This window comes from Bicyclus anynana, chromosome 6 (assembly GCF_947172395.1).
Source record: "Bicyclus anynana chromosome 6, ilBicAnyn1.1, whole genome shotgun sequence".
NCBI lineage: Eukaryota > Metazoa > Arthropoda > Insecta > Lepidoptera > Nymphalidae > Bicyclus > Bicyclus anynana.
In genome coordinates this window covers 4,005,736-4,030,695 of record NC_069088.1, presented here as the reverse complement: position 1 = coordinate 4,030,695, position 24,960 = coordinate 4,005,736, and the positions used below count along the sequence as shown (strand labels likewise).

The window sequence follows — 24,960 nt, the reverse complement described above, 5'->3', positions numbered from 1 at the left end:
CGTATTAGGTAACTACTACAGTGCACGTATATGATATGTTAAATTATGATTGTTGACGCACAAGTGACAAGAAGACACGTTAATGAGCTGAATAGATGTCGAAGGCCTTTCTTACTAGCGGGCGGTAAATGATGATATTGAAACCAATAAAAATACTCTATCAGCATCAATATTATCATTTGATTGAACGCGCGTCGATATTGGTAACACGCTCCAGCAAATAGTTGCCAATTGATTTGCCGCAATGACCTTTAAAATTTGCGCCTTTTGACTTCGCATTATAGAATTTAAATTGTTTTGTGACGTAAAGGCAACATTGGCTGTACTCCAAAATAACTTTGCTACTGCATTGGAAATTAAAAAAGTACACGTAACTCGTTAATTATAACTTAAATGCAACTTTTGGTTGTTTAGCTACCAAGTAATAATCGCTTATTAGCGTGTTGTGTTATCGTTTGTGGTTTGATATTATTTTTCCTTCTACTGCAGATGATTGGTATTGGGTGTAAGAATTAAGTGGGCAGTAGGCTTATTGAAATATGCATTGTTTTAAAGCCTAAAATCATCGGTAATATATTTTTGGATGCTATAAACTTGACAGAAACTACAATTCGCAAAATGCAAAGTCAGTTTTATAATTTATAATGAAGAGAGGGAGTTTCTTAATCATTCATGCCTCTTTCAAGGCTCTTTTCAAAGAAGCATCGTCGTCTGTCGACTATTGTTACCACTTAGCAATATACAGTATTGCTTTTGAGTATACAGAAGTTGAATGGTTTGCAAACATCTCGATATCGCGGATATTCGAGTTATCACAATGTGTCTTAGAAAATACTTAGGGAGTTTGGGAGGAGAAATAGACCCTACTCCGACTTAGCGAATAATGTCGCTAAGTATATAGTTATTGTGATGTGTATGGCCAACCAGTCAATTCACTAACATTGTCGTAAGTTAGTTAGTTACCTAATAAATCAATTACGTCCGCCGCCGCCGCCCGTCCGTATTCTGAAAAGCCCATTGTTAACAAAAATCACAATGTCAACTGGGAGATGTCATCTACCTACTCTATGATATCCACGAAGGGTTATTAGTGGGCACCGTAGGTAACCGTAACTGTAAACTACCTCCCTGCCAAATTTCAGCTTTGTACATCATACAGTTTTCGAGATATTATATTGATGAATAACCTTCCGCATTTATATATTAAGATGGCTTAGATCAGGGAAAATATTTGAATGGACAAGCAGAAAGTAATACGCTTAACTGCTTTTTGCTAGCTTAAAGTTTTGATATAAAAATACTACAGCTTTACAAGATACTTCTTGGTCGAATGCTCACAGCTAAAAGCTCAAAGCTCAAAATAGAATAGAAGTAAATGAAGGGAAGTCGATCGTGGGATGAGTCGGTAGCTATTAGATCGGCGTCAGCCTATATAATGTTGGAAACTAGTTCCAACTTCTGACAAGTGAAGGTCGCTGAAGCCGGTTGAGACCGCGTTGGATGTACGAGATCATCGACGTCTCGTGACTTGTTATGACTTAACTGGCTTAAACGTCTATTGTCCTTATCGTCTCGCAAGCAAAAACTTTATGTTTTAATTAAACTTCTCGTTTAAGGATGTATTTTTATGACAATATACGCATCGATTGCTTATCTATACTATTATAAAGTGGTAAAGATTGTGAGGTTATCTCTGGCCAGGTTTTTTGTGACTCTTATGTATTCTTATGGGATTGAACTACGCGGGGCGTCGGCTAGTATATGTATAGTTTCTGTAGTAGGTATTTCTTTTAACTTCACCTAAGTTTTCAATTACAATTTTAAATATGATCCATTGGATCTGTGTTTGTTGTTGTTGTTACCTACTGGTTCACCAAGTTTCAGTTGCTATGAAAACAAGTTATTCGAAAACAAAATATTTAACACGGACTAAGTCAAGGATGGTTGGTATGAAATAATGTACTACCATTACTAAATGATGATGATGATGATGATGATGAACTTAATTTAAATTATAAATATTAATACTTTAAAATAAGAGCTCTCACAGCTAATAAGAGTTAAATTGTTTCTAACTCTGCCTTCCGCGTTCGGTATAACTTTACAAATACAGACGTTGAGCTATTCTCTAAAGATGATTTGTATAACTCGCAAGTGCGAGTTTCGAATTCACCGTTATCTTTCTCATTCTAAAGTATCGTGTTAAACAGAGAGATATAGAGGTGAATTCGAAACTTGCGAGTTATAAAAATATCGTTACAGAATAGCCTAGCTGAACTCAGAACTCAGAACCCCTGTAGGCGTTCGAGTAGCATGCTTTAACGACATAAATCTCTCGAAGAGAAAAAGACATATTGTCGATGAAATATTTCAAATATTTCTTTCTCTTTCGTCCGAATGCAACAAGACAGAGAGCGATATTGATTCTTATTATCGGCGTTATTGGACATTTGTCTTTCTTTGGTCTCCATATGTGGTGCGCATCTTAACCTACTATATCCTACTAAACTCTTACTGTCTGCGCGGACGGTAAATTTACTAGGTACTAACTAGTCTGTAGCATTCGTAATTTTTTTTCATATTCAGTGGTCAATGTTACGAACTTTGTCGAGGACACGGCATTAAGCCAGTCACTTCCTACTGTGTTCGATTGTCGTCAACTGGACCTTATCTATTGACTGTGACTATTTTCGTCAATCTCATTTATCTTGTGCTGAACTTAATCCAGATTAGGAGATATTGAATTAATAGAAATGACAGACGGATTTGTATTTATATATTTACCCGCTAATAATGGTAGGTACAATCTGGTGTTATTTGTCATCTATCACCTGTTGGTGATGGAGCAAGCCTAGTGGTGCCTGAGAGCGTGATTTGAAGGTTTGGTAAAAGGAAAATACTGTATGAACTTTGGAATTACACATTGAAGACCACAGCCCACAGCACAGTTATTATGTTACAGGTATGGTATGAAGGTATGAAGTTTGGGTAAAATTCTATAGTATTTAACTCCCTTCGCAAAAAATGGATATAGCTAATAAGTTTGACATCAATGTTTGTCTGTCTGTGGCATAGTAGGTACTCGTAAGCTCTCAATCGGATGGACCGATTTCGATGCTGTTTTTTTTAATTAAAAAAATTCTTTAATCCAGTTGACATTATTACAACACCATCAGTGGCGTAAACAGGGTGTTCACTTTGGGCTTGCACTATACATATGTACAATTGGTTACAAAATGGAAAATTCCTTGTCCAATGCAGGTTCGTAATGAATCCTCAGGGTAGGCAGTGCATTTTTGCATCTATTGAGTGCACTCAATTTACTGTTATTGACTGAACTTTTCTGTTATGATGGAAAGAATTTCTGGCAAAAAAGTCGTTATTCTAGTTAATTACATGACCTTCGGGGGTTTTTCATGATTTTCAATTTTAACTTTTAAATTAAGTTTTGTTTCGCGTTGACTATTGGAGCGCTAAGATAAGTATCTGCCTACTTAATATGTGGAACAATGCAATGCGCGTTGTTCATGATCGACGGCAGAACGTGTTTCAGTTTTTATCGCTTTCTGGACCGCTATAAATGTATACTTGGAATTCTATTCTTAATAAATGATAATAAAAATCAGACCGTGGTCGTAATCGTAATAATTATATAAAAAGCAGAATAGGTTTCTCTATAGGGTATACGATCTCTACAGAAATATTATTGGTTTTAGAATAATTCATAAACATAATACCTATATGTACTTACATAATATAGTCGCTAATGAGTAGTGAGATAATTGTAAAATGTTGGCCATTTTAACACGAGTGACTTTATAATAGACAGGACGAGTGCTACAATGGCTTATCACGTGCAGTGGCATACAATAATTTATCTACGACCTTAAGAGAAGTAAAAGAATTAACAAAACTTGGTAAATAATATAAAATTGACGTTGGCGTCTCCTCGATTTAGTCTCGGCGTGGCCTCCTAGATTTTGTATCTTATGTGAAAGCCTGAATTTTTATAGCCAATTTCATGGATCTATATATTTAAAAAGTTACCAGTTTATTAGTTTACCTGTGTAGTTATAAACATTGCCAAGAAATGAATAGCTTTGTGATGTAGTTTGAGGTTTTATATTGTGTAGATTATGAAATGGGAGAAGAAAAATATTTTTGACATTGTACATTGATCATTTTGCACAGTTTAATATAGTAGTACCTAAATAACTATAAAAAAAATTGGTCGCAGTCTAACAATGTAATTCATAGACGTTGTAGGGACACCCTCAGGGGATCATTCTGCCGCTGAGTGTCGAATTTAACCTCTATTTGTTTGAGAATTTGGCATATATATAACGTTTATGAATTCCACTGTAAGTTAGAAGATAGAAACAAAGATTTGGTCCTGGAATGTTCTATCATGCCAGGAAAGTGTAAAATTCCAAACTTTCCTCCAACACCCGCTGGGCTCATAAACCAAACATAATCTCCCATATCATGCAAACTCATTCCGCACACGAGGTGACCGCGCGAGTTTCACTGCGCGGATGAAAAGAAAGCGAATAGATAACGGTAGTGTTAAGCCAGTTATACACGCGCGCCGTGAAGGTCACCGAAATCCGTGAAATACTTGTTGCACGACTTGCCCAAAAAAATTGCGTAGTTGTTACTTAGATTGTTATTAAACAGATTATTGAACAGTCTCCTTTCTGAGGTTTTTAGATTTCCACATACTACGACTAAATAGAGAATTTTCGGTTTTGAAGTAATATGTATGTAGTTTGTTACCACTGTAATTTCTGCCATAAACAAATGATTATTTGGTACACACAAATGCCTGAACTGTTTGGTGTAGTAGATAACGTTACAATCCTCATATGCTTGATTCAATTTGATGCTTGTAAGAGTTTAATTTTTTAAGCATAACCTACTTCTCTTTTGTAATATTACCTTTATTAACTTACCATAATGCTGAACTGGAAACAGCCAAAAAAATTACAATAATACATAGCCATAAAAGTAAATAAAATCTCTACCACTTGATTATATTTTTATTAAAAATTAGTAAAATTATTAGATAAATAAACTAACCTAAAAGCATTTACAAATAATACAATATTGTAATTGTTGCCTATGAATAACGTGTAATTTTCGAATTATATTCGCTATCAAACGCTACGTGTGTGAGCGGCCTAACATTACTAATGATTCGTCCATAAACCGCTTCCAAATTGGTAATGGATTCGATTCGTAAACACACCTTTCTCGTGTGAAGGCAAATGAGGCTGCGCTGAGAAATCGGTTTCCGAAAATGTGTTCGATTAGATGCGGTTTATATATACGCGGAAGCGGCGAGAATGGAGACACTAATATCTTCTGAATGCAGTTTAGCTGTAAAGATAACTGAGAAATTTAGTGATTTATTTTGAATAATGTTTTTATAACAAGAAGTCAGAACGCCGCCGGCTATAGTAATTTTAAACTTCCCACTAAAGGAAAAACAGTGTGTGTCAGCTCCGACGCACAAATGGAGTTTACTTTTTCAGACCGACTGTCTAATAGGTGTAGGTATGTTGCTCCGCTTCCTATATGAAAAGTGCACAGAATAGGTTGCGCACAAAAAACGTAACGCTGTCTTACATCGAATTTTATTACCCATATTTTTTTTATACTGGGGGCTATAGTCGAGTACGAACAATTTTTGGATTTACTGCCCAGAAATCGTTCGTACTCGACTAAAATACTAAAGTAGTCCGAACTAGGCCTTAAGGAGTAAACTCCAAAAAATTACTCATTACAATAGTTACGAGTATAAGCAGGACATAACAGACCGAGATGATGAATTGTCTAACTCGAATGAGTGAGTTTCGAATTGTCTCTCTTTTTTGAATAGTGTTAGACAAACGAATTAAAAACTCAAATGGTTGAGTTATAAAAAGTTTAAAAGACAGTTATAAAATACTGGTACGATACCGGATTAAGTTTGATGAGTAATATTATGTCAATGAAGGGTATATAATGTTGTATAAACTGAACCCCTTTCAAATATAACAAATATTACAAGATGTTATTTATTAGAACTCGTAGATAAATTGCAGGAACGGCATAATTGTGTAAGTCTAATAGCATTTTAGATTAATTAATATTTTTACTTATATATAAACTAAATAACATTATATTGGCCTCCTATTTCTTACTACGTGCTTAATTACGCATGAGACCTACTGTTTTATGTTCATAATAATGTAATTGATAAATAGTAATAAACTATAATAATACTATTATAATAATAAACCTATGAATCCTATTATATACCTACTGGACAAGTAGGTATGTACCTACTCGTAACTGTGGTGTTTTCTGTGACTATACGACAAGTGCAAATTATAATATATGCTGTGAATCTAACATTATGTAGTCTGCGGAAAATATATAAGTTTTATTCTTTTCCTTATAAATAGTTATTTGTAATCGCACTAATGCGATTATACGACTAATATATTATTGCTCTCAACCTCAACAACTGCGTTATAATGACAATAATTGATGACCATAATTAAAAATAATAATCGTATACTGTAACTAAGTAATTAGAAATTTAAATTGTATAAAATATACCTGTTAATTTAGATTTTAATAATAGGTAACATTCATAACAAAATATTAACATTACTAACTTCCTGTATGAATTTTCGTGAGAAAATTTAATAATTTTATTCACATTACCTATTTCCGTTTGTTCAAAAAATGCGTCGGTATTTTTTTTTATAGTTTTGTCGTGAAATTTTAACATTTATTTGTAACATAAAACCAACGAAAGCATATTTAAATAGGACTTCACAATAAGTAAAATTATCTTGAAATATTTTATATTAGGAGGAAGTTATACAAAAATAAGCAGGGTTTAATTAAACTGATTAGCAAAACTAAAATAGATTAATATAATGTTAAAATATTACGAGACGCATGTATAAAAAATATTATTTAAGTAATTGTTCAATTTTTTTTTTTTTGAGAAATATACTATGACATAATTTGCTACGCGTATCTCACGTTGATAGCGAAAGAATTGCGTACCTAGTATTTAATTACAATAATACATTTTTAAGAATATGCCATTTTTTAACATGACCAAGATTCCGGTCTCCCGAGATACTGCGTTAGGAGTGAGTACAACAAATGTCCAGTGGGCGGGGTTTGAACCACGACGATGGTTTTTTTAAGGTTAGGGGTACGGGTAGGGTAGGGGTAGGAAAGAAGTCAAAGCGAAGCTTGACTGGGTCCCCTAGTATGTTAATATTATTTCCCTTAAGTAATAAAAAAATAATGCTTGCACATGTTTTAATGATGATGATGATTTCACAGAAAAATCTGTATCAACTAAATTAATAGACAACTGTCCATTCAATCCGTTAGATTATAAACTAGTGCGAAAAGGCAATTAAAAAGCCATTAATTCGTATCGTCGACGAGTGTGGCCCCTCCCACCAACACTCACGTGTTGTAATAGCCTGAATACGGGTGAATTATTGAAGTGGTGTTGGTACAATACAAACCACTCACTGGGAATAGCAGTTCATTACTGTCACTTGTGGAGTGGGCATTTTCTTTGAATATTGTGCAGGTTTAAAATGGATTTTTTATGTATGTGGACTGAATGTCAGTGCCATGCATATTATAGATACAAATAAGCACTGCCTACCCTGAGATTCGTTAAGCCGGATCCAGACGTGTGTAACGCGTAATGTAAGATTACGTGTAATATAGTGTCAGTAGTGTGGACGGCACACGAAATCAAAGCGAATTGTCTACGCCAGGGTTTCTCAAAGTGGGGTACGCGAACCCCTAGGGGTTCGCCATTCGACGGCAGAAGGTTCGCGACAAGATTTACGTAATGGTGGCTTGATAACTGATACCGAGTCAAAATTAAGGTTAAAATTGTCCAAAATTACTCCTAACATTGAATCTATTTGCGACATTTTTCTTTTGGTACTTTATGTGTTACCTTTTATTCAAATAAAAACCTTATTTTCTTCAACGGTAAAATTATTTTTTTCATTAGTTATATATAGAGAGTTTCAGTAGTTAGTAAGGGGTTCGCTGTCACGTGGAAACTTTGACAGGGGTTCGTGGGTCTGAAAGTTTGAAAAACTCTGGTTTACGCGAATCTATTTCAAGAGCAGTTTCCAACCGACCAGCCTACCTACCTAGTCGTACTTACCTATGGTAGGGGCATCTGCTGACAGACTTTCAGCTTTTATTAAATGAGGAAGATCTGGCAATCACACCTTAGTCCACTACAGTGAAATTCTCCCACTATTTCAATGAAAGCTACTTTTCGACTACGTATAACTATATACTTACTCATATCTCACTAATAAGGGCAGATGACCCGACAACCATTTGCTCGCTATTATAAAATTTAAATACACCAAACTAGTAGCGTAGTGTTTACTACTACTAGTTACCGCAGTATGAAGGTTTACGGCAAGCTTGGCTCTGCGCATAGGCCAAATTTAAATCGGCCTAGGGCTCTAGGTCACATCGATTGAGCTCGAATCAAATGGGTTATGAGGAAGAAAACGCACATAATATAATTACTATGTGTTAAACGAAGGTATGGCGCGACCACAGAACAGATAAAGCGCTAAAGCTAAGCGACAAACGAAATTAGTACGTACCTATTTGAATTTAAACAAAAACTTTTTTATCTCTTTATTTTCAAAATGGTGTGATTACGAATTTACTATAGAAGATTTTTAGAATTCGGAAGTTCTCAAAATAGGATCGTATTATTTTTTTTTTTTTCAAGAAAAAGCAAACCTTTAAGGTTATAAACTTTAAACCTTTCCAACAAAAATCTCTAACGTTAATCGGCAATTTCAGGACATGAATGAAATAAGTTGTAATGTCTTATTTAAAAATGTAGACAAAGAAGCACTCCACGTGCAAGTCTACTACTATCCTAATCCTACTAATATTATGAACGCGAAAGTTTGTATGGATGTTTGGATGTTTGTTACTCTATAATGCCGCTACTACTGAAGCGATTTAGCTAAAATTTGTAAAAGAAATAGATTTTACTCTGGATTAACACAATACTTTTTATCCCGACAAAATCCAAGGTTTCCCGACATTTGCGAAAACTGATGATTTTGATGATATGAATGTTTGTTACTCTTTCACGCCTCAACTACTGAACCAAATTAGCTGAAATTTGGTATTAAGATATATTACAGCCTGGATTAACACAGGCTACTTTTTATCCCGGAAAAATCCATGGTTTCTGAGGGATTTGTGAAAAACTAAATTCCACGCGGACGAAGTCGCGCGCGTCCGCTAGTTTTCCATAAAAATAAACTTATGTTTGCAATACCAAGAATAAAACGCAAGCCCGTTATGCGATGGAATTCCCATTCCCAACTTTGTTATACAATAATCCCGTTGTGACGTATTCGTCATAAGGAAAACGTTCAGAGTTGTTTTTTTTATAAAGGCTTAATAAGTATAATGATAATTAAGATTAACAGCGCTTTCACACTAGCGATTCTGAGCGTACCTATGCATAGTGAAGATAATGCGACACGAATGGCCCTTACCTATGCACAAGAAAGGGAACGGAGAACGCTAGTGTGAAGAGGTTGTTTTAACACAAACGCTTAGATATTCTATTTTCGGCGGAAGAAGAAGGCTTTGGTTCTAGTATTAAGGTGGTGCAGACAGTCGCGTTTGTGTGTGGATTGCTTAGATGTGTTAGCTAAGCAGTGACTCGTTCATATAAATCATCATCTGTATGTGTGTTGTTAAGAAACTTTTTTTGGTAAACTGGTTTCGATGTCACACGCCTCCTCTATCACTGTAAATAAAATGATGCGTTTCTGCTGTGCTGATGTCTTCCTGAAATGAAAAACAAAACTAAGTACATTTAGTTTCAGTCGACCCATACACCTGTAACATTACTACAAAAAATGAATAAATTACTTTGCCAAAATAATCAATTTTATTACAAACGCCGCATATTTTCTCGAAAATTTTATCTATTGACAGTTATTTGGTAAACTTTCAACTCGTTAGCATGTAAATTCTGTAAACCATTCGCGTTAAACGTAAATTGTTTATGATAAAGATTTCATACAAATTCAATAACTGTTTATGTGTATTTCGACCGCTTGCATCAGATTGTTATTGATATTATGTTTGGGCTACTTTTTGTATCCGACTTTCAAAAAAACCGACATTTTCAACTCGTGATTGTTTTTAGCGTGCACAAGGCTTTTAACTAGGGTAAGCACGAAACGTATGAATTTTACAATCTGACTTGTCGTAGTCCCTAGGGTAATCAGATATTTTGCATCTATGAACTGCATGTCACTATTTTTAAGCCTATTTATTGAACAATGTAGACCTTTTTTTAGTCTACCCGACTAGAACCCGAAATATACTATCGAGGCAGCTTAAAAATCTTAATAGAGTATTAAAGGCCTATAATAGGCCTAATTAAGTTAACCTACTCAGTGTATGTTGCACTTAAGCAATCAAGTCCAATAACGGATGTATTCAGGTCTACGTAAACTGTTTACTATAATAAACGAGACGAAGATATTGAAATAATAAAATCTTTATTTGTATAAAATAGGATTAAAGCAAAAATTAAAATTTTATTAAATGTCTAAGACATTCTTATCTTAATAAAAGTTTTAAACACAACAAGGTTTTTTTTATAAGGAAAAAGTAACAATTTAGCTACTTAATATAAACTAAGCCGTTTCGAAGAAGTGCGATCATTGGATATGTTTGGAAAATCCTTGTAAATCTATACTAATATTGTAAAGCTGAAAAGTTTGTTTGTTTCTTTGTTTGATTGAACGCGCTAATCTCAGAAACTACTGGTCCGAATTGAAAAGTTCTTTCAGTGTTAGATAGCGCATTTATCGAGGAAGGCTATGGGCTATATATCAACCCCGTATTCCTACGGGAACGGGAACCACACGGGTAAAAGCGCGCGGCGTCAGCTAGTTTTGTATACATTGTCTATACTAATTTTATAAAGCTGAAGAGTTTGTTTGTGTCTTTGATTGAACGCGCTAATCTCAGGAACTACTGGTCCGAATTGAAAAGTTATTTCAGTGTTAGTAACGCATTTATCGAGGATGGCTATGGGATATATATCATCCCCGTATTCCTACGGGAACGGGAACCACGCGGGTGAAACCGCGCGGCGTCAGCTAATTTTGTATATATTGCTAATTATAGGTATATGTAAATCTAAGCTGATGATATATACAAAACCGTATCGTGATTCGTGATCCAATAGCCATGTTTAAGCTGTTATCGACATCAATGTCGTGAACTTGACCACGCTTGCACTTCGCTTCGTTCCCATTTCAAAAGTGATTGTTATGCAAACGCCGTCTGTTTGTATTGTTTGTATTCGTAGTCCCCGAACGTGACGAAACATTTTTTTGTATGAGAGCCTCCGAACGTATAAGACCTTTAACTCGTAAGAAGTGAAAAACGCATTGTGAAAAAGCAACAGACAGACATACTTATGCTTTTATAATATTAGTACATATACATTATACATTATAATTTTGCAAACATATATTTTGTTATTTTAGTAGGCCTTGATGTCTGCTATCAGCCTGTAGAGTATGTCGTACCTACTATTTACGGGACACTCTGTATAGTGAAGGTCCCATTTAATTATTCGATAATAATATGTCAAGTTACTGTCCGATTACGACCTTCTTTTTTAATCCATGACAAGTTATTAGTGACCTTTTATTCGAAGACAAGTTGTTGATTATTGCGACCTAAGGCCTAGTTCGGACTACTTTAGTATTTTAGACGAGTACGAACGAATTTAGGGCGGTAAATCCAAATATTGTTCGTACTCTACTAAAATACTAAAGACTAAAGTTTTTAGTCCAACCTTTAAGTCCTCACATACAATTTCGTTCTGATTGACGATGCAGTCTAAGGCCATTATATTTTTTATCTATGTGCTTGTGTATTAACCTCAAACCCTTAAAAATGATTAACTTTTTCAACATGGCAACGTATAATCGTACCGAAACGCTAAATCCATTTAAAGGTCAAACGAGATTTTTCAAGGACTACCAGATGTAAATTTAGTAAAAAATTTTATCTCCAAAACATTGGACTTTGTACAGAATTAAAAAAGATAAAAAGATCTTTTCAATTCTTATCACTAAGAAGTCATTATGCTGTTAATAGTAAATCATTTTAAAAGTCATTATCGTTAATGGTAAATATAAGATAGAAAGATTAACTAATAAAGAGCTTCAATGTTTCTCACAAGCGATGTCAGTGTCCAAAGAAGTCCAGCTAAGGCCGATAGTGAATGTTTTGGCCTTCACATTGATACATCTCGATGTCGTACTGTAGCCTAGATATATTAAAACTGTATAGCGGTTATAAGAAGATTAATTCTACTAACATTATTAACGCGAAAGTTTGTATGGATGTTTGTTACCCTTTAACACCACAACTACTGAAACTTGGAATGAAAATAGAATTTACTCTGGATTTACACATAAACATACTTTTTTGATTCCGGAAAAATCCATGGTTCCCGTGGGATTTGTGAAAAACTAAATTTCACGCGGAAGAAGTCGCGAGCGTCCGCTAGTTTATTATAACACATTTAACAGAAATTTGTATTTAAAGTGGAGACAACATTTAAAGATGCCCCGGTTTCGGGGTGAAAGGTTCATGAAGGAACCCAAATCTGACAGATAATGTCGAATCTGGATGACGAAGTTTCTTGGACTCGTCAGTTTTCCATCAGGCGTCCACTTAACCGCAATGTAAGTAGCGGACGCTTCGCACTAATCGGTTCGTAGTATTCTTCGTATATAAAATCATACAAGTGCGTCCAATGATCCGCATCGTACGGATCGCACAAATCTACCGTAAAGTTAAAAATCTATTTATTGCCATGCGAGTACTTACGATGCGAATATGTGGACGCATTTCTTTATGCAGTTAATAGCACTAGATTTATTGCAAATCATAATTATTAGTAATCAGTATAACACATTGTTGATTGAATTTATAAACATTAGCTGTCGTCCACTAAAATAAAACACGAGTATGAATAGTAGATTCATATAAACACACATTATAATCATTCCTGAGATGAAACGTAGAAGAAAATATTAAGTATGTACTTCCGCCGAAAAGTTCTTCGCTAGTTTATTATTACACCAAAATATCAAATTAACAATCTAGAAGCACATACTAACAATGGGTCAACTGTACTCTTGAGAACGTCCTCGATTTTTAAATGACGTTAAAAACAATTGACTCAAGTGGTAAAATTGTCCAAGTGACCTCTTTTACTGGTTTACGATGGTTGTCTATTTGCCTTATATCTCATTAATTCGTCGAGATATCTGAACGAACAAGCGGTAGCCACGGTTAGTTGAAGTACCTTGACGACACACTTGGCGAACCATTGACACAACCAGCCGCGCCTGTACCGGCACGTGGCCGAAACTCTGGGGAAAGTGTGACATACCATCATACGCTATTGTTTACCTTTACTACGCTTCCGCTTAGTGGCAAGCGATCACGGATCTGCATCGTACGTATCGGACGCATCGCATCAGACGAATTTTAGTATTCGTTGTATAGAAAGTCATACAAGTACGTCCCCTGATTAGCATCGAACGAATTTATGTATACGGTAAAATTAAAAATCCATTTGTTGCAATGCGTCCGATACGTACGATCTGTGGACGCCTGCCATAAATGTTCAATACTTAAAGATGTATTTGGAAATATAATTAAAATTGCATGGAACAAGAACCCGAAACTACTACTTTAGAGATGTCCTAGTCAATTTCAAAGGGATTTTTAGCTCGTCAGTCGTGCTCAATGTAAAATACATTGGAGAACGCAGAACAAAGTTTGTTGCATCACATGGAGCTTTTTTAGATACTCAGATATGCATAAACTCTTTAGGAGTGTTACGCGATGGTAATGTGTCATAATAAATTGTGTCATGATCATGACCAAGTCGAACGCTCTGGCATTGTGCGGGTCATAAAACCGGCCCCTGGCAGTTAAACGTGCCTGGACTCTAGAGACTGATATAAGATTTAAGATTAATGAGGTTTATGTAAGGCCTCAGGCTATAAGACATTAATTATGTCAGGCACTACATTGATGCAATGACATTGTGTAGGTAGTATTATTCTGTCAAAGCTTGGCGGCCTCACACAAGTTCATCATGTCAAGATACATAAAGAAACACGGCCACTTCTATTCAGAGTGAGATATGACATTCCGACAAAGTATCGGACCACTGGGTCCAAGATATACGAGTAGAATATTAGAAAATTAAAACTATTTGATTTTGGATTTTTAATATGTAATTAATTGCATATTTGCGAAAAAGTTGCAATATTAAATAAAATATTCAATGACTCTATCTGCCTATATGGGTAACTAACTGTCACTGTCCTCGATAAATTAATACAATTTTATCTTTTAAAGTTTTTTGGGTACAATTAGTAACTTATATTACAGAAACACAATCCAAATTTCCACAGTGGCTGAAATGAACTTTACCAACACAAAAAACATTATAAGTCTTTTTGTAGCATCATAGTTTACGAACGACTTGACCTATTAAAACGCGCTTTTAATAGTTGTTAGATGGTTCTTACCTATGCATACGATAAAGATCGGATATGCCAATCCTAACATCATGTTTATTTTCAGCAATTTCCTCTGTTTAAGAGAATTTCTGACGTCGTTATTGTAGACTTTTGTATCCTATCCTGTTCGCGAATTTGAGTTTACGAGTATGTCTTCCGCTAAACGTGTTGATAGTCGCTTCAACATGTCCCAGAGATGATAAATGACGTGTCCGGAGTGAGTGCCGCACGCAAGCAATTCTATCAAATCCACTCGTTAAACTGTTAAACAATCATTTTATCATTATCCTACATATTGTCGTGCTAGCTGATACTTTTTATTGCACTGTAAACATAGAGGCATTGTTATCGTGCACATAATAACCGCCAGACTTAAACGCGCAATCAACTTTACAACTTTACATATCGTCGTTTTAGTTAATTAAAAGTATCATCAAATAAAGGATAGGATTAGGGCTGGCGCACACCTGATGAGGCGTGGCGTAACGACGATCGTTAGTTACTGTCAAACTAATATTGACACTGCTGTCGTTAAAATAAGGTCGAGAATTAATTAGAAGCCATGCTCTCGTTGCCTCTCGGGGATAAGCCGGGAAGTATACCAGGATTTTAATCGGTTTTATATTGTTATATTAATTAATGCAAATAATTATTTATTATGATTATGAACACTACTAAAACTCACGTGATACAACGTCGGAGTATGCCCGACTAGTTTGTTATCAAATTAATATGAATAACAATCACGATATTTTGAATTCTAAAAATGCAAATATATTTAATTTTGAATTCGTGAAAATAAACTCAACTGATAGTAAATATTGGAACAGTAAGATAGAAGCGCTCTCTTTTGACAGAGGTGTGGTAGATTATTAAGCCTAACCTTCAAATAATTATATAAGTATCTTTTTAAAGATTTTCTAAAGATACTATAATAATACAAACAGTTCACATATGGTTAATACCCATTAGATCTCAATTATACCGTGATTGTTATATGCGTATATAAGTAAACCTTGCCGCCAACGCATTCGATATTTACTTGATTTTCCTTTTACAATTCACGACAACGACATGATTAAAAATATTAATAGATACAGTTTGTTATACTTTTAAGTACATAATTATTATGTCAGCTGGTGGACGTCCACTGCAAGTTGTAGGGATTTTGAAACAAAAGGTTCCTAAGCCTCGTGCAGTCCACACAGTGGGTGTCATTTAACACAGCACTTTACTACTAATTTTACTAACTAGAATGTAAATAAAGAAGTCATATATCTCCAAACAACAAGGCAAGGAAAGAATTTTATTAGGTCAGTCAATAACCAAATCGGTAGTTTTTTTAAGACTGACCTAATTAAAATTCCTAAGAAAATTCATCCAGAAACTTATTTAATTACATTGATTAAATATATTTAATAAAGATTCTTCGGTGTGCCTTAACAATTATAATAAACAATAATCTCTTTCTGCCACAGGATTTTAAAGTTCCATGTCATCTCTTAATGCTGTTACTTAATGACTCTGATACATAACTTGTAGGTACTAAAATCGTGAAAATAGTCTATTATATAACAAAAGATAATTGAACCAATGATTTCCCTCATAATTGCCGTTTGGTAAAGTGCAATTTGCCCAATAATAAAAGCTACAATCGTTTGGTTGCGGTTGTTTTCCATTGAAATCGTTGTTTGTAAACACTTTGCGTCCATTTAGCACTGTGATTCACCCGCGTTTATAGTTTCTACAGTACGTATAATGCTTTGTGATTTTATGACATCGATCGCCTACGCAATGTGTAAAAAAACCTAATGTTTACGAAAATTATGTTCACATAAGTACAAAACTTCTACAGTTTTTTTCTGTTGTTCTTTTATCTATTTAAAATTCATATACTTACGACTACGAGATTTACCTATTAGGTAAAATTTTTGTACATTACGTAGTGCTGAAAAGTACAGCTTTATAATTTACTAGCAGACGCCGCGCGGTTTTACTCGCGTGGTTCCTGATCCCGTAGGAATACGGGGATATAATATGGCTTATAGCAATCGGCGATAGTGCAGCTTCAACAGTAAAAGAATTTTTCAAATCGGTTCAGTAGTTCCAGAGCCTATTCAAAACATACAAACAAACGATCAAATCTTTACTCTTTATAATATTAGTATAGACAATATCTTGTAGTGTTACTTCATGTGTGAAAGTGATCCTTGCATATCCTGCGTGGTATTGCTCTGTTTATAGACGATGGTTATTCACTTACCTTTTGGTGGGTCACCTGCTTGGTCCGTTACATATTATCATAAAAAAAGCATTCACGGCTCTACAATAAGTAGCCACTGGCCTGTTAGCGAAAGTCTGAAGTTCGTGGCCTTGTCATTCACACGTGCTCAATTACGCTTGCAGCAAAATGTAAAATGCGGGTCGATAGTTTCAGGTATGGTCGGTAGTTCCCACAAAATAACGGTTGATAAAAGCATCGAAAGTTGCCCCTAGAGATACAATGGGACTGTGCGATCCCACGCGTACAGTAAACAAATGTAGTAATTGCTTTTCGCTTTCGTTTCACCATGCTACGCACAAAAAGTCAATTAAGTTGAGGACAAACGCGCTAAGTGGTATTTTTATGTATGTAAATATTGTTAATCGCAATGAAATTGCCTACAGAACGTGTAAGGCCTACTTTCTTCATAATATTGCTGAATCACTGATCTAAAGGAATAAAGTCGGTCTAAAATGTGAAATTTTTCGAGTGATTTTCACAGGAATCGGTATATTGTTGTAAGTTAAAAGATATAGCTTACGCTATTTTTTCGCGGGTGAAGCTGCGACCTTTACTGGTAATGTAATAAAGCTTCAGAAGTTCTTTATTTAACTCAAAAAATAACAGTCTGGTATTAATATTATTTTTTGCTTACGGCTGAAATTCTGGATAATTATTAAAGACTAGCTGATACCGCGCGGTTTCACCCGCGTAGTTCCCGTGGTAGGAATACGGATAACATATAGCCTATAAGCTTCCTGGATAAATGGGCTATCTAACACCGATTTGAAAGAATTTTTCAAATCGGACCAGTAGTTCCTGACATTAGCGCGCTCAAGCAAACAAAAAAACTAATCAGCTTTATAATATTAGTAAGAAAGAAAGAAAATAAATTTATTCAAATCTAAAAGTTACAGACAGTCAGTACCTACCCTATCCTTATGACAGCATGTCTGTCTGTAACCCTTAAAAATAAAGGGTGTACAGCTCAGCATATGCCGTGTACTACATACAAGCATAACACACGGCGCTGATTTTCAGCTGAGACCCGTGTGACGTCACAGTATAGATGGATGTTTAATGGTGGCATACAACCATCCTCAATATTTGTCCTCAAATTCAACCAAATATAGGCTACAATATACTTAATGTAGGCTGTAGAATACTATATGATATTTTTTAATTCACATTAAACGGCGAACGAAAACGTTGGGCACAGCTATCTCGATCACACTCATATAATGCAAAACAGTGAATCATGATTAAAGATAAGGCACATTACTAAAACAATTGGTATTATAACATTTGTATTACAACAGTGGCAACGTTAGTGATTGATGTAACAGTGTGACATTGCGCCTTGTTTGGTCATATCACATATCTCGACGAGATAACCCAATTCAGATTTATCACGTACATGCAAAATCAATACACTTATGCAGACGCCCACACACAATGGGCCTTTTGGTTTGGTTACCGACTTTAAAAATGGAGGTTCTGTTTATAGTTGCTAGTGTATTTAAGTTTTAGAATTACCACTAACCACTAGTTGGGATTTCAATGTTTTTTTTTGAAAATTAAAGTTTAAAATAAGAAAATTAAAGAAATTTAAAGTTTACGCGCGGATAGGAGTTTTCTCAGAAAAAGTTGTCATAAAAGTCCTCAAAGTAGTTTCTTCGAAAAGCTTTAGTAATCTCAATTTGAGAGAACAAAACATTCATGTTCAGATATTCGGCAAAATGTCCGAACATGAATGTAAAAAAGTATATAACCTAAACATTGCATCCAAATTTCCTACAATAAACGTAAGTAGTAAGTATTAAGTTACTAACAAAAGTAACTGTAATCAGCAGGTTTTACGCAACCATTGCAATGAGAAAAGATAACTTTATACGCTGTAAAATCCCCAATATCTTTTGATTGAAGAAAACATGATTATTATCAATCATTCTTCTTTCATAATGGTAATTGGTACTTTTATATCTATTTTTTTCGCCTAAAAAATTAATGAAAATAATCTAATGAATTCGGCTTTTTAAGAGGGTTTCACGAAACCGAAGTCGTTTTTGTCTGCAAGTACTAAAAAATGAAAACTTCGTCCATTTCGAAAAGTGGTTTAAAATAATCAGGAACGTGGCGCCTGGCAACAAACTGCTAATACAATAAATGTACAAATAACAGCTGGTTGTTGTAAGAGTAGCCGCGATAAGAACAACTCAAGGTTGTTTTATAAGTATTGTTAATCCAAACTCTACGTTATAATAACTAAGAGGGATTTATTTCACTGAGGCGGGTCCCGCGTAAAATTATGAATGCTAAAAAAATCATTTCTAATTTTAGCTCCAAATCTTATGTTCATAACGTTTTCATGCAGAAACTTTTATTTTGGTCAAATTAATTAGTACAAATATAAATTAAATACTAAAAGGACTGCCCTATCTCTTGGTGCTTGTCGTTGAAGCAAGGCATGAAAGTTTGTAAAGAGAATCAGTTAGCATATTTTTTAAGCTTCTATATTCATTATCCACGCAAGAGTTAGCAGGTAAATATTACCTTTTAAAAATCTGAAAGTCAGTATTTCAGCGTATGTGTAAGGAATATAATATAAATATTACGTATAATGTATATGCATAATGAATTATGAAAATTAATTAATTTTCACCTACACACTTCTTTGCAAGGAAGAAAATTCCTACTCTTTATCAACCACTTTGTAATTAAATATTATTATCAAATAATATCATAAGTTAAGAGTAAAGAGTACAGTACGCTACTATAGACTTTGCTATATATTCACTATTTTACCTTAAAAGTAAGATACCGAATTGTATACACAGTGAAAACTGGTTATATTTTACGTGCTATTATCATTATTCATTTATTGATAATTTCAATTCGCACTTGTATAAACAGTTATATAAAAGAATGTAAACTGTAGAAAATAAATATGTATTTATGTCAAATGTGGTTTTTCACCATGTACCCATATTGTCATTATTGAGCTATTCTTCCATTTTTGTACAACCGGAAAATATTTATAGTTAAGAGTGACATAAGACGTCATTTATAAATTAATTTGTTTTGAGCATTCAGAGTAATTGATTAAACATGGATAAAACCGATTCAAAGCCAAAATAATGAAAAAGCAAGTCAGAATTAAAGAGTTCGTCCCGAAAAGTATACATTCATCATTTATCTACCTACTGTCTTTTAACTTTCTCCTTCACTGATTCATTGTTAAAGTTAATTGCCGCCAACCCGTATTGAACCAGCGTGATGGGTCTAATCTAATCCCCTCTATCGCCTATAAACAGGCCAGGCTCTACATTGAGTTATTAAAAAATATAAAATCTCTTTTTTCCAAAAAGCCTGTCCAACAATTTAATTTGATTAGTTTTGTAGTACATCCAACAGGTGTCAGTGTACAATTAAGTTACACGATAGTAAATAAAATAGAAAAGAGTGAAAGCATCGATTCACATTTAGCAATAATCGACAATAGCTTTCTTTTGCCTTGCCTTTTGTTACCTGTTGCTCTACGTTATCGGAGCGAAGTGAACCTCGACGATAACATCAACGCCGAAGTGATTACGAAATACGTACACAGTTTTCATTTTAGCAGGCTTTATTTATTTGTCGTGACTTCTGACGATATTGTTTTTGATTGACTGGTTGTTTCCTTAATTTTATGCAATAGAATTTCTGTTTGTGAAACTAATCAACGCTCGTAATTTTAATTTTAGGTTTTTGTCTTTTATTATCTCATAACATAGCCTGACGTTTCATAACAAAGCCTGATTGAAATATATGAATTTGGATTTGTATAATGGACCACATTATCTACAGTGGAAAACCATCGGCTTAAACTGATCACCTTGTAAGACACCCGCAGCGCGTCAATCACGAGATGCATCTGACTTCTGATGCATCTCGTCATCTGCATCTGCATCTTTCTGATTATTGTCAATTCCAGTCAGTAAAATGGCACTTGTCATTTTACTGACTGGAATTAGTCGTAGAATAGCTGACGCTCCGCCGGTCCACTCGCGTAGTTCCCTTTCCCGTGGGAACACGAGGATAAAATATAGCACATTTTACTCGCTGATAACGTAGCCTTCCATTGGTAAAAGAATTATTAAAATCGATTCAGTAATTTAGCCGTGACAGCGAAATAAACGAAAACTAGATTTAAGCACCCACATATATTTGGGTAAAAACGTTCGTTCAATTGCTAACTTTAGGTATTCCGTAATAATAGAGAGTGCATTGGGGTCATGAGCACGTGTGTGACGGTCACACAAGTAATCCGAGTTTTAACAACAGATTATGAAAATAAACGAAAATCGAGGCCGGCCATAATTTCATGCTTATACGGCCTAATAGTGTAATTAACTTGATGAAAACTTTGTGTAATTGGTGAATGTTTTATAGTTCATCATAAATATGTTGTTTTTGTGTATATGTCCTTGGTTTTATGATATTGATTTATGTGGTTTGTCAGAAAAAAAATAATACAAAAAAAATCAGAAACTTGACTGATTTATATCCTATTCCATGAATCTGCTGACATAGATACTTTACATCAAACTTTGACCGTCAAATTATTATATTACAAACTATAATTAAAGACCCAGGAAGGCAGGAGTCTATGAGAATTGCTATGAAAATGGTTGTAGATTTCGCAACAGAAAAATAGGAACGATTTTCACTATCTCTTCGAATTTTGTCCACTTTATCTTTAACTTAGTAGTTCAGTTATCCAAAATCCTTTCTTCACATACTGTACATAGTTCCCTTATACATACTCTTATAAGCTCTATAGCTTAGCAAATTCGTTCGTAATATTCCTGATGGTCCGCGCAGGCGCACCATTCCACACCCGCGCAGTCTTACCCCACGTCGCCCGCATATCATGGGAGTTTCATCAACGAACTTACCAAGCTAAAGTTTGGGCTGTCAGTCAGTTATTTCATAATGTACGTGTCTTTTATAAACACAATAAAATTAGTTATCTCCCAACGTAACAGTTTCCTCAAATTATAACAATATGTTTCGTTTGTCCCCAGATCAGTAGGTTACGTGCGAGTGAAATGGAGAGATGTGCGAGTGGGAGATCTAGTCCACCTGTCGAACAACGAAGCAGTTCCAGCTGATATGGTGCTGCTACACTCATCCAACCCGCTGGGCATCTGTTACTTAGACACCTGCAACCTGGACGGTGAAACTAACTTGAAACAGAGGGTTGTGGTGCCTGGGTTCAGAGAAAAGGTAAGTCAAACTCTTAATATCCAAACATTTAATGTACTATACTAATATTATAAAAGATTTGTTTGCATTGAATTAGCTTTGAAACAACTGAACTGATTTAAAAAATTCTATGTATTCATTAGACGATTTGTTTATTTGATAGGCTATCACGGCTAAACCAATTAACCGATTTTGAAAATTCCTTCACCATTGGAAACCTAGATTATCAGTGAATAAGGATATTCTATATTTTATACCCTTATTCCCACGAGATTGGATAGATACTACGCGCGTGAAACCGCGAGGCGTCCGTTAGAAGTATGGACTTTAATCCGGCAAATAGTTGCCTACTGTTGCTTAGATGGCGTAGTAAGGGCTGTCAAACTGTAAGTTTAAAAATGATGAATGTCTATTTATCACAAGCTTTACCCACCAACCACTATTTTAAGAGCACATTCGAAATAATTAATTGAAAAAACATCATTGTTAGTTTTTATTTTATTGTTCCGTTTTTATCGAACTTCTTATTTATCGATTGATTATTTGTCGCAAACTATCTATAAATATACAATTACAATCTTTATTTCGGGCACACAATACAATCGAATGAGGATGCAAGTTTTGCGAAAGAATTGCATTGCAAAAAATAAATTTGAATTCCTTAATCAATGGCCCGGCAAATTGTACAACAATATTGCTAATCTATACGTTTTATTGTCGTTAATTTAGGCATTTTAAAATTTAAAGGCATCACGATATTGCATATTGTCCTATTGTCAACATGTTCAGACTAGATGCCCATTGAACTGTTAACTGGATGCACCTACTTGGCCTCAATAACTGCTGACTCATAATTTGAATGGATACAGTTACCTAGATGAATGGCTACTATAAGAAGTCGCAAAGTTACTGTGAGAATTACTTTCTACATCGTTTTGAATATCTCGGCTTGTTTATAACTATTTACCCGACTGTGGCGAGTTAGATTAGTATATTTTATTACTGAAATTATAAATACAGCGGATGCCTGTGACTTCGTCCGCATGGATTTTAGTATTTTGCAAATCTCGCGGGAACTGCCGCGGACTTTTTTTTTTCAGAAATTCTATAGAGAAACAATTTTGTCATACATGATTTTTGCGAAACTTCCGTTTACACAGCGCACGCAGCATAAACCTTCAATAAGAAAAATTCCCCCGATTTTCAAACATTATTCATTGGTGCTCCGCTCCTATTGGTCTTAGCGTGTAATATTATATCCTATAACCTTCCTCGATAAATGGGCTATCTAACACTGAAAGAATTTTTCAAATCCAGCCCAGTAGTTCCTGAGATTAGCGCGTTATACCAAACAAACAAACTCTTCAGCTTTATAATTTTGGTAAGTAAGTCTTTGTCTAATAAATTCTTTATAATGATGGTTATTTTTTTCTTTCAGCGATTAGAATTTTCACCGAATAAGTTCAGAAGTTCCGTAGAAGTAGAGAGGCCGTCGACGAAAATATACAGATTCACGGGCACGATATCACACCCGGACGGAGGCCGGGTGCCTCTCAACTCAGAGAACCTCCTGCTGAGGGAGTGTACGATCAAGAACACAGACTACGTTGAAGGAATCGTAGTATACGCCGGCCATGAGACGAAAGCGATGCTCAATAACGGCGGACCGAGGTACAAGTGTTCCAAATTGGAAAAGAAGATGAACACAGATGTGATATGGTGCGTTTTAGTGCTGTTATTTCTGTGTTGCGCGGGAGCGGTCGGCTGCAAAGTGTGGCTCGACCAGTACAAACACTTACCGTCTGTGTACGCGCCGTTCATCATCTCCACCGGCACCCCAGCGTACGAGGGCTTGATCATATTCTGGACGTACATAATAGTGCTGCAAGTCATGATACCGGTGTCTCTGTACGTTACGATAGAAATGACCAAATTGTTGCAAGTGTACCACATACACCAGGACATAGAGATGTACGATCCTATCACGAACACTAGGACTGAGTGTCGCGCGTTGAACATCACTGAGGAGTTGGGGCAGATTAGCTACTTGTTTAGCGATAAGACAGGCACGCTGACTGAGAACAAGATGGTGTTTAGACGGTGTACAGTGAGCGGCGTGGACTACGACCACCCTCCTGGGCCTGAGGCGGAGCCGTCGCCCACCCTACCGCCCATAGTGACGCCAGTAACCAAAGTGTCCCCAAACAGGAGGTTGCTGCAGCATCTGCGTGACAGCAACGATGGTCAACATACGCAAAAGGTGATCAATTTTTTTTATATACATGATTGTAGTGTTGCTAGGTGTCCGGATAAAGCCGGACATAGTTAGACTTTTCTATTTCGTGTCCGGCCGAAATAAACGGTGTCCGACATGCCCCGGCTTTTGTTAGGCTATCTATACATATCGCAAACGATCCAACGACGAGATAACAAAATTTACGGTAATAATAAATTAAATTTAAAGTAAATTTTGTTATCTCGATTGTTTTTACATGAAAAAAAATGTTGGATCTATTATTGTATGTATGTAATTTAGTACTGGTGTACACAAACTCCTCATTGATGTAGGTTGACCGGCCTTTTTAATGTCAAATGTCAGGCCAAACTGACTGGATTGTCCGGATTTAAATTTCAGTAAACTGGCAACCCCTTATGGTAGCGTACCTACGCCTGGACTTCTTCTCCGTGGTAGACCTAAACTATGATATTGTATTGGATTTATTGTTTACTATGTTTTAGAATATGTAAAGATATTCTATATACCTACGATTTCTT

The 24,960-nt window shown here is 35.3% G+C and overlaps 1 protein-coding gene across 2 annotated transcripts in view; it reads left to right on the top strand.

The window, feature by feature from the left end:
• The window catches only part of LOC112048731 (phospholipid-transporting ATPase VA), a 91,168-nt gene that overhangs the window by 48,658 nt on the left and 17,550 nt on the right, over positions 1–24,960 (top strand). For both annotated transcript variants that reach the window (XM_052881956.1, XM_052881955.1), the window contains exons 2-3: positions 22,005–22,206; positions 23,624–24,445. In XM_052881956.1, coding sequence (XP_052737916.1) covers positions 22,005–22,206; positions 23,624–24,445 — 1,024 coding nt within the window. The remainder of the gene's footprint in view (positions 1–22,004; positions 22,207–23,623; positions 24,446–24,960) is intronic.